This window comes from Molothrus aeneus, chromosome 6 (genome assembly GCF_037042795.1).
Source record: "Molothrus aeneus isolate 106 chromosome 6, BPBGC_Maene_1.0, whole genome shotgun sequence".
In the NCBI taxonomy this organism is placed as follows: domain Eukaryota; kingdom Metazoa; phylum Chordata; class Aves; order Passeriformes; family Icteridae; genus Molothrus; species Molothrus aeneus.
The window spans coordinates 2,660,398-2,674,432 of NC_089651.1; the positions used below are offsets into that span (position 1 = coordinate 2,660,398).

At 39.6% G+C, this 14,035-nt stretch overlaps 1 protein-coding gene across 2 annotated transcripts in view; it reads left to right on the plus strand.

Moving 5' to 3' along the window:
• NELL1 (neural EGFL like 1) overlaps positions 1 to 14,035 on the plus strand; it is a 316,106-nt gene that overhangs the window by 79,512 nt on the left and 222,559 nt on the right. For both annotated transcript variants that reach the window (XM_066551385.1, XM_066551386.1), the window contains exons 10-11: positions 729 to 802; positions 8,076 to 8,175. In XM_066551385.1, coding sequence (XP_066407482.1) covers positions 729 to 802; positions 8,076 to 8,175 — 174 coding nt within the window. The remainder of the gene's footprint in view (positions 1 to 728; positions 803 to 8,075; positions 8,176 to 14,035) is intronic.

The following is a 14,035-nucleotide window of genomic DNA, read 5'->3' on the forward strand; positions in this document are numbered from 1 at the left end:
CCAGGTGACTTTGCCGCGAAGCGAGCGAGGAATGTTCCAGTCTGTTGGATCATTTGTAGAGCCACTTATCTTTGGCAGAAGGGTCAAAATTTCAGGCAAGAGTTTTGCAGTAGGAGTTCTCAGTTTCCTGGGAAAATCCTACATATTTCACGTGTGCCTGAAGAATATTTTCCTGAAATAGATTTTTGCAGTTTGTTGATTCAGTAGTCATTCACTGCATCCAATCTGTTCCTGCAGTCCTCCAGTAAGTTGAAGAGTTCACCTTTGGGCCCACAAAAAATGTGAAGGCTTAATTGAAATCTGTGCTTACATTATTCTTGTGATGAACTGGATGCTAATAAATGTCTCCAGTTCTTGAAGTGAGTCATGAGGACCTCTGGTAACACAAATACTGTAACTACTCTACATGATGTTGGTAGTGAAAACATTTTCTATTGAATGATAGGTTATTTAGTCCAGGACATATTGTTTATGTTCCTATTCTCTCTCTTTAGTTTGGGTAAAGAGGCTACTTTCTCTTACAATGAATTTATTGTTTGTTACTTTGTTTGTAATTATATGTGATACTGACTTCTGATGAAAGCAAAATGAATCATGTTTTTAATGTATTGATATTTTTTCAGTGCATGTGTATACTGGTTTTACTTCTTCGTTAGTCCTTGCATTTATTTGCTGCTTAAACACTGATTTAATGAGTTTTTAATCTCCCTCCTCCTCTTGAATTACAGCAAAGTGTATCTATGGAGGCAAAGTGCTAGCAGAAGGTCAACGGGTGTTAACCAAGAGCTGCAGAGAATGTCGAGTAAGTTTCAGTTGTATAAACCTTTCCTGTTTTTAAATGTATCTGTGGTGTTCAGAAGTGACAGTGAAAAGTTAGTGCATTTCTTTAGGCTTCCTTCATGCAAATGTGACATCTGTTGTCTCAAAAAAGGTGACCTTGAAGTCACGGAAAGCCACAAATATGAAAACAAGGCAGGAATATGACCCTTGCAGGATAAGAGAAATATGGGCAAAATGATTTGGAAGAATGTTTTCTCTTATCTGTGCTTTCATGAGCTTTAGAAAAAAGTAACAGCCTCTTGGGCAAATTACTTATTTCAGCCAAATTGCTAAAATCTGAAGCAACCTTCTTGTTACATTGTGTGACATACTCTGTATTTTCCCTACTGTTGTTCAAACTATATATAGTTCTTCTAATAATTGAGGTAAATTACAGAATATTGGAGTGGACTGAATTCTTTTTGGCAAATTCATGACATTTGGACTATGACAGTCAGTATTTAAGAGCACAGGTGAATGGAGATCACGTTAGATCTGTTCAGGGGGGTGTTGGTGAGTGTGCATTGGAAAATATTACAGTGATCTGGATATTGTTGTGTTTGGAGCTCAATGTACAGAGTAGCAATTTTTTGTTCACTAATGGAAGTGGACAGTAGCTGGTTGCAGATGTTGTGAAAACAGCTTGTTATGCAGAATTACTTTGCTGTTGTTCCTGTTGAGCTGTATGGGGTGCTCAGCACTGCCTGTACAAATATGTGGGCAAGGTTGTTGCCTTGGAAGGCAGACTGAGATGCCTGTCATTTATAAAATGACATAGGATGCTTATTTGAGAGTGGAAGTACATGTATAAAATGAGAACAGGAGTATTTTCAAGTTAAAGTGAAACCAGAGAGGGTGATCTGAATTATGTCTGTGGAACATCTCTGTACTCTAAATAAGAGTGTTATATTCATCATTAGGAGTATGGTAATACATTCAGGAAGATTAAAAGCAAATACCAACCATCAAATATCTGTCATTAGGAATAAGTAAAATAATGAAAACAGCTTTTGTATTTTGCTTTTTGTTAAAAGGAAAATGATATGGCAATGTTAATTACAGTAACATTGCAGTTGGTATTTGCATCTTAATTGACAGTTTTGATAAATATTCAAAATGGCATCTGTGAATGTTACACCTTAAAAAAATCATTTGATACATGCCTTCAGAAAAACCCCAGCAATCTGAAGTTCTGTCCACAAGTGTGCTTCAACAAAAGATTAAACCTCACTGGCCTGAGGAGAGTTTTTAAGAGGAAGGATGCTTGCATCTGTTTCTGTGGGCTGATGTGTGTCTGTGCAGGAGGTTCATTCAGTGTGTCTTCAGCATGACCTCCTAAATCTGACCTACTTGTCTGCTGCTCAGGTGGGAATGCTCCCTGGATGAAGGATGGATGATGATGAGACAAACTGTGGCTGTGTCATTGTTTTCTGTCCTGTGTGGACAAGGTGTTGTATGAGAAAAGGAGGGACTTTGTCATAGGAGAGGACCATACAAAATGTAATATGGTTTCATTTTCCAGACTTGAAAAACTGACATCAAGTTTCAAAAGCTACTGATCCATGAAGGAATACAGTGGAGGGTACACCTCTACTGTCAATGTAATAGTGTTGATAAAGGTAACTTAGAAATCTTTGTGTCTGTAAAGGAGGATATATTTGTAAGTGGAGCAACGTCAACAAGATTAAATTGAAATTCCACATTTCAATTTTTATTTGACGATAGATTCCTTACTCTTTGCATGGTACTGATCCAAACTTAAGAGGCTTTTAACTTGTATTGATTTTTCCATCCAAAAAAAAATAATACTGCTGATGGATCCAGCCAGAGCAAAGATTTTCTTCATCAGCAGAGAGACCTTTTTTTAATTTTTCAAAACTAATCCAGACTGAAAATATTTATGATGCACATCCTCTTAAGCATGAGCACAGATGTTATTCATGAACAACCATTCCCAGCTGGAATCCTGCCCACAAACACTCTTTAGATGAATCTACAATGACAAAAGGAGCGCACAGGTATTTCTAACAATCATAGGACAGTTCAGGCTGGAAGGGACCTCTGGAGGTCATCTTGTCCAACTCACCTGCTCGAGCAGGGTTGCCTGGAGCCAGCTGCTCAGGACCACGTGCAGATGTTGGGTGTCCCCAGGGATGGAGACTGCACAGCAGCCCCACACTGCAGGAGTGTTTCCTGATGCTCACATGGGCCCTGCTGTGTTTCACTTTGTGCCCCTGGGCCCTGCTCCTGTCACTGGGCACTGCTCAGAGGAGCCTGGCTCCCGCCTCTTGGCACCCTTGGGTACTCTTATGTGTCTGTAGGATCCCTCTGAGCCTTCTCCTCTCCAGCCTAAATAGGCTCAGCCCTCTCAGCCTTTCCTCCTGTGAGATGCTCCAGTCTATTATTTATCCTCATGGTCCATGGCTGATCTCTCCCAGCTTTTCCATTCCTCTCTTGTGGTGAGAAGACCAGAAAGTGCAAGTGTGTATGAGCTTTTGATAACTGCACCTTTCTGCATGCAATAAGTGTTTGATTTTTTGTTTGTTGGTTTGTTTAGGGGTTTTTTTGGGTTTCACCCGTATGGTGATGTGGGCCATTGAATGCCAATGGAAAGATTTCTATAACTTCTTTTGGAATGAGAATTTGCAGTTGATCAGCTGCCTGTGAATGACACGATGCCTGTTCATAAACAGATGACATGCTTGACAGTAAAGGGTACAAAAATAAATGCCTCTTCATTAATGCTGGGAGCAGGCAGTCACAGTGTGCCATACAAGATGGACAGGGCCCACAGCTTTCAGGAAGGTTGACTAAAATTTTTTTTGTAAAGATAAGGAATGATGGTCTTCTTCAGAGTGACAACTGAGGCTGCTGTTTGAAGCTGTGTCCTAAGAGACTGATCAATACCAGCTTGTTGTGGCTTAGGAGTGATACTCCTGCATGTGGTGCTCCCCCTGAAACCACATCTCTCACTTCCCTGGGTGGGATGGAGAGAACTGGAGGTATGCAAAAGGTAAAGATCATGGGTTGAGGTAAGAACAGTTTATTGGAATCAGCAAGGACATAAGAAAATAAACAGTAACAGCAATAATAGTAATGACAAAGGGTACAGGGAAGAGGTGATCATTTCACAGGGAACAACAAAACCTGACTGCTCCCTCTCTGCCCCAGCAGCCCCACCTCATCTTGGGTTGGTTTTGGTTGATAATTGCTGCCCCAAGATGTGCAGGATGTCTCTGCTCCAGCCCACACAACTGAAGAACGAGTCTGGACTCTTCACTCTTTGGTCTTGAGGTTGTTTATTAATTCTTATCTATAAAATTTCCTTTCTGCCCAGGGGAGATCTGCTCAGCAGGGCAGCCACAGGCACTGTGACAGCCCCCAAGGTGCTGTTGTCCTTTTATACTACAAACTACGTATAACATATTGACACTGAATTCCCAATACCTATCACCCATGTTAGACAGTGCACCTCTACTCTAAACCAACCCCAAAGTGCCAACAGCACTGCAGAAAGTGGAGAACAAGAAGAAGAAAGGCTGGACACGCCCAGATTCCTCCATCTTGTCCCCATAACCCCCATACCAAAAATCCTAAAATCTACATTTTCACCCTGTGATCATTTTGTTATTACACCATTCAAACCTGTGTGACTTTCATGTCCTCATACAAAGCTGGCAACTTGCTCCAGGGGTCAGAATCAAATCCCCAGGTGTTCTGGGCAGCATGCCAGGGTCTCTGAGCCCCCCGGCGGGGTCCTTGGCAAGTCTGGACACCCGGAGGGTTCTACTGAGTTCCAACAACCTCAGAGAGAGGTGGAGTAGGACAACCTCCTGTCCTGGCCATGCCCCTTCTGGCTACTGCAGAGATCAACCCTGTCTTGTCTGGAACCAGGGCAGAGATAAATTCAGACAGGAAAAAACCCCCACCAAAATAGCCTTATCTGAACTCTTGCAAATAATTTTCGAAGCCGATCATGTGAGATGAGCTGTTTATTGTTCAGATTTTCACTGTATGTCACTGCTTAGGCTTACATCCAATCCTTTTTTGTATGTACTTACCTTGGTAATTACAAGAAATTTAATTATCTTCTTGTAAATTTTTGACTCCAGATCTCATTCTTTGTGGATTGTATGTCACAACTGAGGCTTGATATATTTATTCCAGAAAAAAAGTCTTTTTGACATCTATTTCTATTCACTTTCTATGACTACTACATATGTGAATTGAATATAAAAAGGAATAATTTTTCTAAGGCTGCCTGAAGCAATAATTCTAAAGTGGGAACTCTTCTTACTTATCTCAGTGGATAAAATCTGAAATCTGATGATGATAATTTTTATAATTGGATCTGTACTAGTTTATAACAAATTAATTTTAACCCAAAGAATACTCAACATGGAAATGTTTTAATTGTTTTAAAACTTAATTACAAATAAATTTAATTTGTTTTCCCAAGATGCAAATTCTGCAGAAAATAGAAGACTTAAGGAAATAAAATCTTACTGTCGTTAAATTAATGGAATTCTCAATTTGTGTTGTTTAATCTCCTTGTGAGTCACTAAAGAAGCAGTGAGCTTGGAATACATTTGTCTTTAGCTTTTTGACTCATCCTGACACTCATTTGACTTTCATACCGTTTCTTGCCATATTTTTCTGGCCAGATTTATTGTCAGTCAACACTTTTTGTGGTGTGCTGACATTCTTTACTCTTTGTGCTGTAATTGTCCTGTCTGAGCTTAAATAGGCAATGAGTTACAGCCAGAGCTGTTCTAGCTGCTTGTTTGATAACGTGCTGGTAAGTGATGGCTCAGTGTCTGGTTCTTTTATCACCTTTGATCCTGCAGTTGCACAGACAGCCGTGGGGGATTCCTGCCTTTCCCCTGTGCAAGTGAGATCAGGAGGAGACCGAATGCCTCCATTAACTCCACTGCTCTTGCTCTGATGATGTGTGCCCTCTGTAGCTGCTTTTTCTCACAAAAAAATAAGAAAAGCAGATGCCTGTGGGGTTTTTTTAGCATTATTCACGACAGCAACTGGTGCAGCTTGCCAGTGAAGGCAATTGGTCCTGCTTAGCCTGAAGATTGCAGCGTCAGGGGCAGTGACGGGTGGCGGTTCCAGAATTACAGATTTGCGTTCCCTGGCTCGGCTGCACTCCTCAGCTGGAGGTTCTGCAAGCTGCTGGGCACCTCGGGCACATCAGCTGTGCCTTGTAAACCCAGCAGGCATTTCCTAAGTGTGTAGGTGAGATCTCCTTCTGGGGCCTGGAGGGGCAGAGCTGAGTTGCTGAGGTGAGGTGGCAGGGCTGATGACCAGCAGAGGTTTTTACCCGTGTGAGCCTGGGCTGCAGTGTGCTGTGGCACGGTGTTGTGTAGCTATCAGGGCAAGCTTCTGCACTGGCTCTTTCTTCATGCAGGTAATTTCAATATCCTCAATATCCCTCACTCACAGGTAATTTCAATATCCTCTGACAAAGTCATGTATCTGGTTGTCACCGTGATATTTTCTGAAAAATCCCTTCCCCAGGATTTCTTCTCCTGAGCTGAGAAGCCTCAGAAAAGAATGAAAACAATGATTATCTGATTGCTTTGGAATGTGGTCTGGAGGTTGCTCACCAACAGGTGCATCTTTGATTGGTGCCATGTGAATTGTTTTAACTCAATGACCAATCCCAGACCAGCTGTGTCAGACTCTGACTCAGTCACAAGCTTTCATTATCATTCTTTTTATGCCTTCTGATGTATCCTTTCTCTTTCTTTAGTTTAGTTTTAGTATAGCATTCTTTACAATAATATCATATCATAGAATAATAAATCAGCCTTCTGAGTACATGGAATCAGATTCTCATCTCTCACCTCATCCTGGGGACCCTCACAAACACCACATTTGGTCCTTCAGGTTATGAGAATGCTCACTTTAATGAGGTTTTGTCTATTTTTTGGTATTGGTTTCCCTCTGCTTTCCTAGCCCTAGATATGTTTGGATCATATTTTTAAACTTGTCTCTGCAGGCATGATAGCTGGAAAGTGAAATTTCTTCATTTGAGGAAAGCAGAAATTCTTATTCCACCTTTTTGTTCTGACATCTGAGATGTCATGAAAAATGTTCTGGGAGGAGTGAGGACTAGACTGATGTTAGAAAGGGGTTTTGGCAACATAGCAGGCTGCCTGCTTTCTTAGTGGAGTTTCATAGCTTGGAAAATGAGATTACTCAGGTGTGGACAGTCCTGTGGGGTAGTTACTGTAGTTCCTACTGAGCACAAGTCCTAGTTGTTAATTTTTGCTCCACTTGCTAGTTTTCAGTGATGGCATAGCTGCAGAAGGGGTGCTGAACAAGTAAATTATGGTATGGAGAAGGCTGGAGGAGGGGATAAGGTAAAAGAGGAGGCTATTTTGGGACAAGATGATAAGAAACAAGGAATTAAGTGCTGGAGAGCTGTTTGGGCTGCAGACATAGTGAGGCTGATCTGCTGGATGGGAGAAGATGGAGTAAAATCTGGTGGAAAAATCTCCGCCTGAAGGCTCTGTGTCTGTGATTACAGAAAGTTTCTACCAGCATCTGGACCTCCTATCACAGTCTTATTCTAAATCTAGAAATCAAAATCATAGCAATGTCTTTAGCTTGATTTTTCCACAGCAGTTTCTGTAGGGCTCTCCCAAGATGAGCTGTCTTCTCTGAAGGATCTCACGTTGGAAATAAGGTGATCAGTAATTCTAAAGAACGGACTCTTGGACGTGACACAACAACACAACACTTGAAAATACTGGTGCTGCTGTGCAAATTGGAGCTGAATAACTTATCAGTGATGCATGTAGACTGGGAAATAAGAGGAATAAAGCTCACATTTGCAGAAAGCAGGAAGACTATCTTTAAGCTGGACTGAAATTCTTAAATTCCTTCGAATACTTGAAAAGAAGACAACTACATATTGGTAAAATGAGCCTTTTACCAAATATGAGACTACATATTGAGGCTTTTACCAAATGTGAGACTACATATTTGGTAAAACTAGCATAGAATTTTGAGCTGAAGTGCCTTGGCTTTTAATCTATTTTTTATGCTGGGCAGAGAAATGCACAGTAGATCACTCCAGATTTGATGTTATGGTGGAACAAATGAATTTAACTTGCTTCTTGCCAATTTACCAGTGTTGTTACAGGAGATTACTAGTGCTGTGGATGGAAAAGTATGTGATCCTTGCCATTGCATGTATTTTCACCAATGTAATTTTTTTTTAAAATGTTGGTTTTTTTCAGAATGGAGTTTTAGTCAAAGTAACAGAGACCTGTCCACCACTGAACTGCTCAGAAAAAGATCATGTTCTTCCAGAGAACCAGTGCTGCAGTGTTTGTAGAGGTAAGCCAGCCTGGAAGGAATATGGGAATACGTTGAAAAGAGCAATTCCTTTTCAATAAGATATTAAGTACCTCCATAACCATGATCCTAAAACCACTCTGTGATACTCCTTTGGTTAGAAGACTTAGCAGATATAAATCTGTAATTGAACTGATTTAGGCAGGAGGAGGGAGAAAAGGAAGAGCTGGAGGAGAAGGGAACCATTATCTCCTAAAACATCCTATTAAAAGGATGTTGTACTTGAAAAATAAATATATTTTGTTCCTTATGCCTGCAACTGCAGGGTTTTGAAAGTGTTTTGTCAAGGTCTCTATTTTAAAATCTCAAAAATAGCATTAAGATTCTAGTTGGATGGATATTAGGAGGTTGATTTAGAGCTGAGCACTCTCAGGACTAATTTATGAATTAAGCTGGACAATGAAATAGTACCAATGCAAACCAAAAATTAAACAAATAATGCTAGAGCCCAGAACCTCATTTTTCCTCCTTCCAGAGGATATTGAGATGCAGGTTCCTCTTCCTTTCACCAGGTTGTAGGCTGGACCAGACTGAACAGGCAATAACTAAAATCTTAATTGAGGAAATTCCCTTAAATGAGGAACGTGCAGGTAGCACAAGGTTAAGACTTGAGCAAGCTTTCTTTTTAAAATGTGTTCTAATCAGTGCATTGCTGGGTGAATAATCATTCCCTGTGTATTGTATGTGTTCCTCATCTCTCCCTTGGTGCTGAGTCTCAGCTGAGCTCAAGGGGAGCCTCTCAGGACTCACATGTCAGCCTTTAGTGATGCACCTGAGAAATTCAAGCAGGAGATGTGCCAAATGAGCATTAAACACCTGCAGGCTTAGATGGTTATTGAGGTCTCCTGGAATATTTGTCTTGCCTGTGTATAAATACCTCCAGTGCCATTGCAGATGGCAGTGAGGAGGCTCTAAACCTCTCCCTCTGCCAGTAAATATTAATTAATAAATGTGCATGGTTAAATATTTACTGAGGCCTTGAACTTAAAAAACACATGCATGTGGTTGCAGGGACCAGCATGCTTGAGACTCCCTGTTGGGTCATGGTCTAAGAATATACACATTAATTTTATTTTAGCAGTTTCTAGAAACATCTGCAACTATTTAAGCAAGCAGTAAATGTTGCTTCTCTGTCCCTCAGAGGACTGGATGTCTTAATGATACTTCTTAACAGATGGCCCAGTTTGATGTAGTGCAGTGCTGAAAAAGAATGTATTCATTACTTAAAAGGATTAGAAATATGAAAGCTTCAAAGTTGATGGAAGATAAAGTTCCATAATTATTCACTTCCATATTATTGTTAGTGATAGGTCCTCTTTTTAGATATTCATGCCCAAACTGGCTTCATTATTTATAATATAAGATGAATATGTATATTTATGTGATGATCTCTAGAAGCAAGGGAAGAAATTGTATTTTCCCTTCCCAGGAATTCTGGTACATGATGCATTCAATTTGACACATTAAACTTTCACTTCAGTTCTGCTTTAGCTGACTGCTTAAACAGCACCACCTCTTTTTGTATTTCATCATGGCTTTTTAAAATTCTTTTGAAAATGATGCCTAAAGATATGATTAATTTTGTCAACTTTACAAAGGCATAAATTCAATTTAGCACTCATAAGTTGCTTTTGTATCTTGAAGTAGAATATATGCTGCTTGACACTTTGCTTCAGTTGCATGCAACCCAAAGTGGTAGTATATAATTTTATCATGTGCTGTTGTTAAAAATGGATATTTATTAAGAATTCCATATTTGGTGTGGGTTTTATCCAGCAAACAGGTGCTCTCTGATATGGCAAGCAGGCCACAGTTTCTGATCCTGTCAAGTGCCAACATATCCTTTACTGGGAAAGGATAGATTGCTTGTCTTGTTTGCAAAACTGACTTCTTTCAGAGACTGTATTCAGCTTCTTTTTGTCCAAGCCAAAGTAGTAAGGAAGACATATTGTAATAATTGCTGTCCTGAATAAGCAAAATTATTTGTTGGAAGGCGACACGGATCATTTGCACATCACATGCAAATTCCACTTTGTATGAATGATGGTGCAGGTAATTTGTTGCATTAGTCCTTAGCTAAGCCTTAAGTTATTCAACAGAATATTTAGCAAACATTTACTAGCAATGTTAAATGAGAATATTATTTCTGTGTTAAGTTTATCAGTGCATGTTGGTGTGGGCTTTGTAGAATTTGTAGATGTGGAAACAGAAGCCTTCTACTGAATTTCATGTTCTGTAGAATTACAGAATATATTTGCTGATTTGGGCAAGGGTTGAAAGGGTTGCATCTTGTGCTTTTCTAGCTGCAGCAAAGGAATTTCCATGTAATGAAAGGATAAATATGAGGGGATCAGCAGACGGAAAGAAAACCACAGAAATACAGAATCTTCATGATGCTGTGGTATGAGACTGTACCCTCTGAAGTACTTCCCACAATAACAGATGAGTGCCATAGCTTCTGCAGGGTAAAACATAAATCTGAGGTGTTTATGGAGATGGAAATTGTGAGTCAGCAAAGAAAAGAGTTGAATACTGTTATGTACAGGGCTGGTGGCCTTCCTAGATAGTCATTATTGCTTGTAAATGATAGGGAAAATAAAGACAGCAAATAATGCCTGCTCTTCTTTAGGCTTGCCCCATGGGTTTATAGTGCAGCAGAAGGTAATAGCACATTGCTAAAAGGCAATTTCCAGATTTCAGGGAGGTGGTTGTGTGAGGTGTACAGCAAGGTGAGAGCAGTATGGAAGAACTCTGCTTTAAAATGACAGTTTATTTTTCTGATTTCATGTACTGAATGCATGAACCTCACCAAATCTGTATATGGGATCTATCCTTGGCTGTCATGTAGAGTATATCCAGTTTTTCCTTTCATCTCTGTGCTTTAATATAAATGTCTGCTTTAACTATGTGGCCACTTTATACTTTCCAACAGGACAATATGGTGTTATTAAACTGTCTTTAAGGCTTACAGAAAATTTAGTTAATTTTCAAGTTTCACAAAGAATCGTGTCACAAAATACATTTTTTGCTACTTTTGAGAATCACTCATTTTTCTTACAGCATGCCTGCTACATTTTTTATAGCCCAGGGACAAAACTAATATAAAAAACAGTGTCATGAAAGTGTTTTATTGTTCCCTTTAGCTGTTTTTCTCCTTGCCAAAGACAGTGTATAATTTAGAAAGAGTGGATTTTTTTTTCTCTTTTGCATGAGTGATTCAAATAAAACATCATGAGAGAATTTTTATGTTGTTGTGCTCACATTTTTAAATACGTAAAAATAGCCTTAACAGCCTTAGCAACTTCAGATGTGCTCTTCTTAAAAGAAAGAGTGTGATGAAATAATGAAGTGGTGAGAGTGGGTTTCTTTCTAGAGAAAATAATTATTTGCTGTCCTGCAGGATGGTGGGACTGATGGATTTAGATTGCCTGCTGATACTCGTTAGGAGGAAAGGGAGAATCTTATTGATGAGCTGAAATATACATTTTACAGCCAGGAGCAGCATTTAATTCTAAGACTGGGGCTTCTGCCACCCTTCTTTGTGCTGCTTTGGGAAGGTTTTTAGTTTTTCAGTTAGAGGGTGAGAAGGCTCTTCAGTTGTGCATGTTTCTCATCTCTTCCTGCCTGGCTGTGAAACTATTTGACTCTTCAGAAATTGAATTTTTCCCATTTATTGCTGTGAGGTAGGAGTTATTTCAAGGTTTTAGATTTATTAAGATTTAATGGCAGTTGATAAATATGAATTAGTTTATTTCTAAACATAGTTGTAGCATTACTTAGGATTTAGAAGAGCTTTCTATCTGAAAAAGAAGAAATCTTTTTAAGCTTGTTAGGCTGTGTAGTTACCATTATGCTATTGCACACTGATAAGCACTTTGTAATAAGCTCTGCATTCATAGAGCAGCTTGAAAGAATGTATGAAGTTGCTGTTTTATGTCAGACAACTGAGTTCTGTCCACAGTCTCTGAAGGTGTAAAAGCTGCTGTTCAAAGTGCTGCTTTGCACATATGACTCATTAAAAACTGATTCAGATCATGGAAAGACATAATTGGTAATGCAAATTTTAACACTCTTCCATGACTTCTCCCTCAGATTTACCTTACATAATTATATTGTAACTGTGGGGTTAAATCCTAACAGTAGAAAAGATTTTGAGATTGGAACTACCTTGGATTTTTGAACATTTGCTGGTGCTTTAACAGAAGAATTATAGCAATTTTTGTTTTCACATTTAGAGATTTCTCAGTATAAAACAATGAAATGGAGGATGAAAAGCAAGAGAGCATGGGTTTTAGAGTTTTTGATGTGAACAGCTAAGGCTATTGTAAGAAATACAGAAAATTGTCCAGAAGTTAGAAGGAAACCCTCAGAAACAAGGAGAGGCACATCAGTGTTGACCATAAAAAAAGTAGGAAGAGATGCGGGTCTAAAATGTATTGATTGCAGCTGAAGTCTTGAATCAGTTCTTGCATTTTACAATCAATTATTAAGCCAAATTACCAAGTATGTAAAAAACTGGATGCCAGCACGAAACAGCTTAGTGTGCTGCTCTGCAAAAGCAGGTACTGGGAAGATGTTGCTTGGACAAATGGGAGCAATGTTCAGGTGTCCCAGTCTCAGAGTCTCTGTGGTCAGGATGACCCCGAGATGTGTTAGAGAGTCTCTTTTCCCAGCCCAACAGCTGATGAAGGAGTCAGGATTCTTCTGTTCTGGTTTTCAATGTTGTTTATTTTCTGTTATCTATAAAATTCTTTCTCTGACCTGCTGAGGTCCATTCAGCAGGTCAGTCCGTGGCACACCACCCGCCCTCAGGGCAGTGCTGTCTTTTTATACTAAGAACCACGTGTACTTTATTTACAATAATTTTCCAATACCCATCACCTCTGTTAGACAGTCTGTCTCTACCCTAAACCAATCCAGAAGTGTCACCATCACAGCAGAAGATGGAGGACAAGAAGAAGAAGAAGGAGAAAGGCTGCACACACCCAGATTCCTCCATCTTGCCTCTTGAACCCCCATTCTAAATCCCCAAAATTCTACTTTTCCACCCTGTGACAAATTCACTATCATTCTATTCAAACCCTTGTGGCTTGTAACTCCTCACACAAAGTTGGGAATTGTTTCCATGGGCTAAAATTCAAGGCACAGGTGTTTGTGACTCTGTGCCAAGGTCCCTGAGCCCCTGCCAGGGTCTGGAGTCCTCCAGGGCAGCCAGAGCAATGTCCTGGGTCCCAACAGCCCAAAATGGAATAAGTTTTTAATTTGAGATATCTGACTTGAGGCCACTAAGGCCTACCCAGTTGTGCAGTTCCAGATGCTTCAGAAGAAACCATGATGGTTTTATGGCTGCTAGCATGTGTCTGGTTCTTTTCCTAATTGTCTTAGTACATTTATTAATGGTCATTCTATATTCAGAATGAAGGAGTAGAAAGAAACTTGTATTTCCTAAGAAAAAGATGGAGCAAACATTTCAGCAGCTTTGATGAAGGAAGAGAGCAATGTTATCAGAAATGTCTGGGGAATGAACAGAGGTCATCAGGCCTATAAAAATCTAAACACACTCTTCAATATTTCATTCCCCTGGTAGTATCTAATTGTGTTTTGGATGACTTTGAAGGGCTGTTGTGCACGTTTATGATTGTGTGTATGTGCAGGGAAGATGTTTCTGGCATCTGTTCTGAATGCAGTCATCTGTAATTTTAATTCATGCTTGCCTTGTCATCTGTGCTGGCCTGAAATTCGTTAAGATTATCAGAACTGTTTAAGATTTTCTGTGGTTTTGTTAAATCCTCTCCAATTGCCTCTTGCTGTGATGATTCTATTTTAAGCCATTCTTATATTT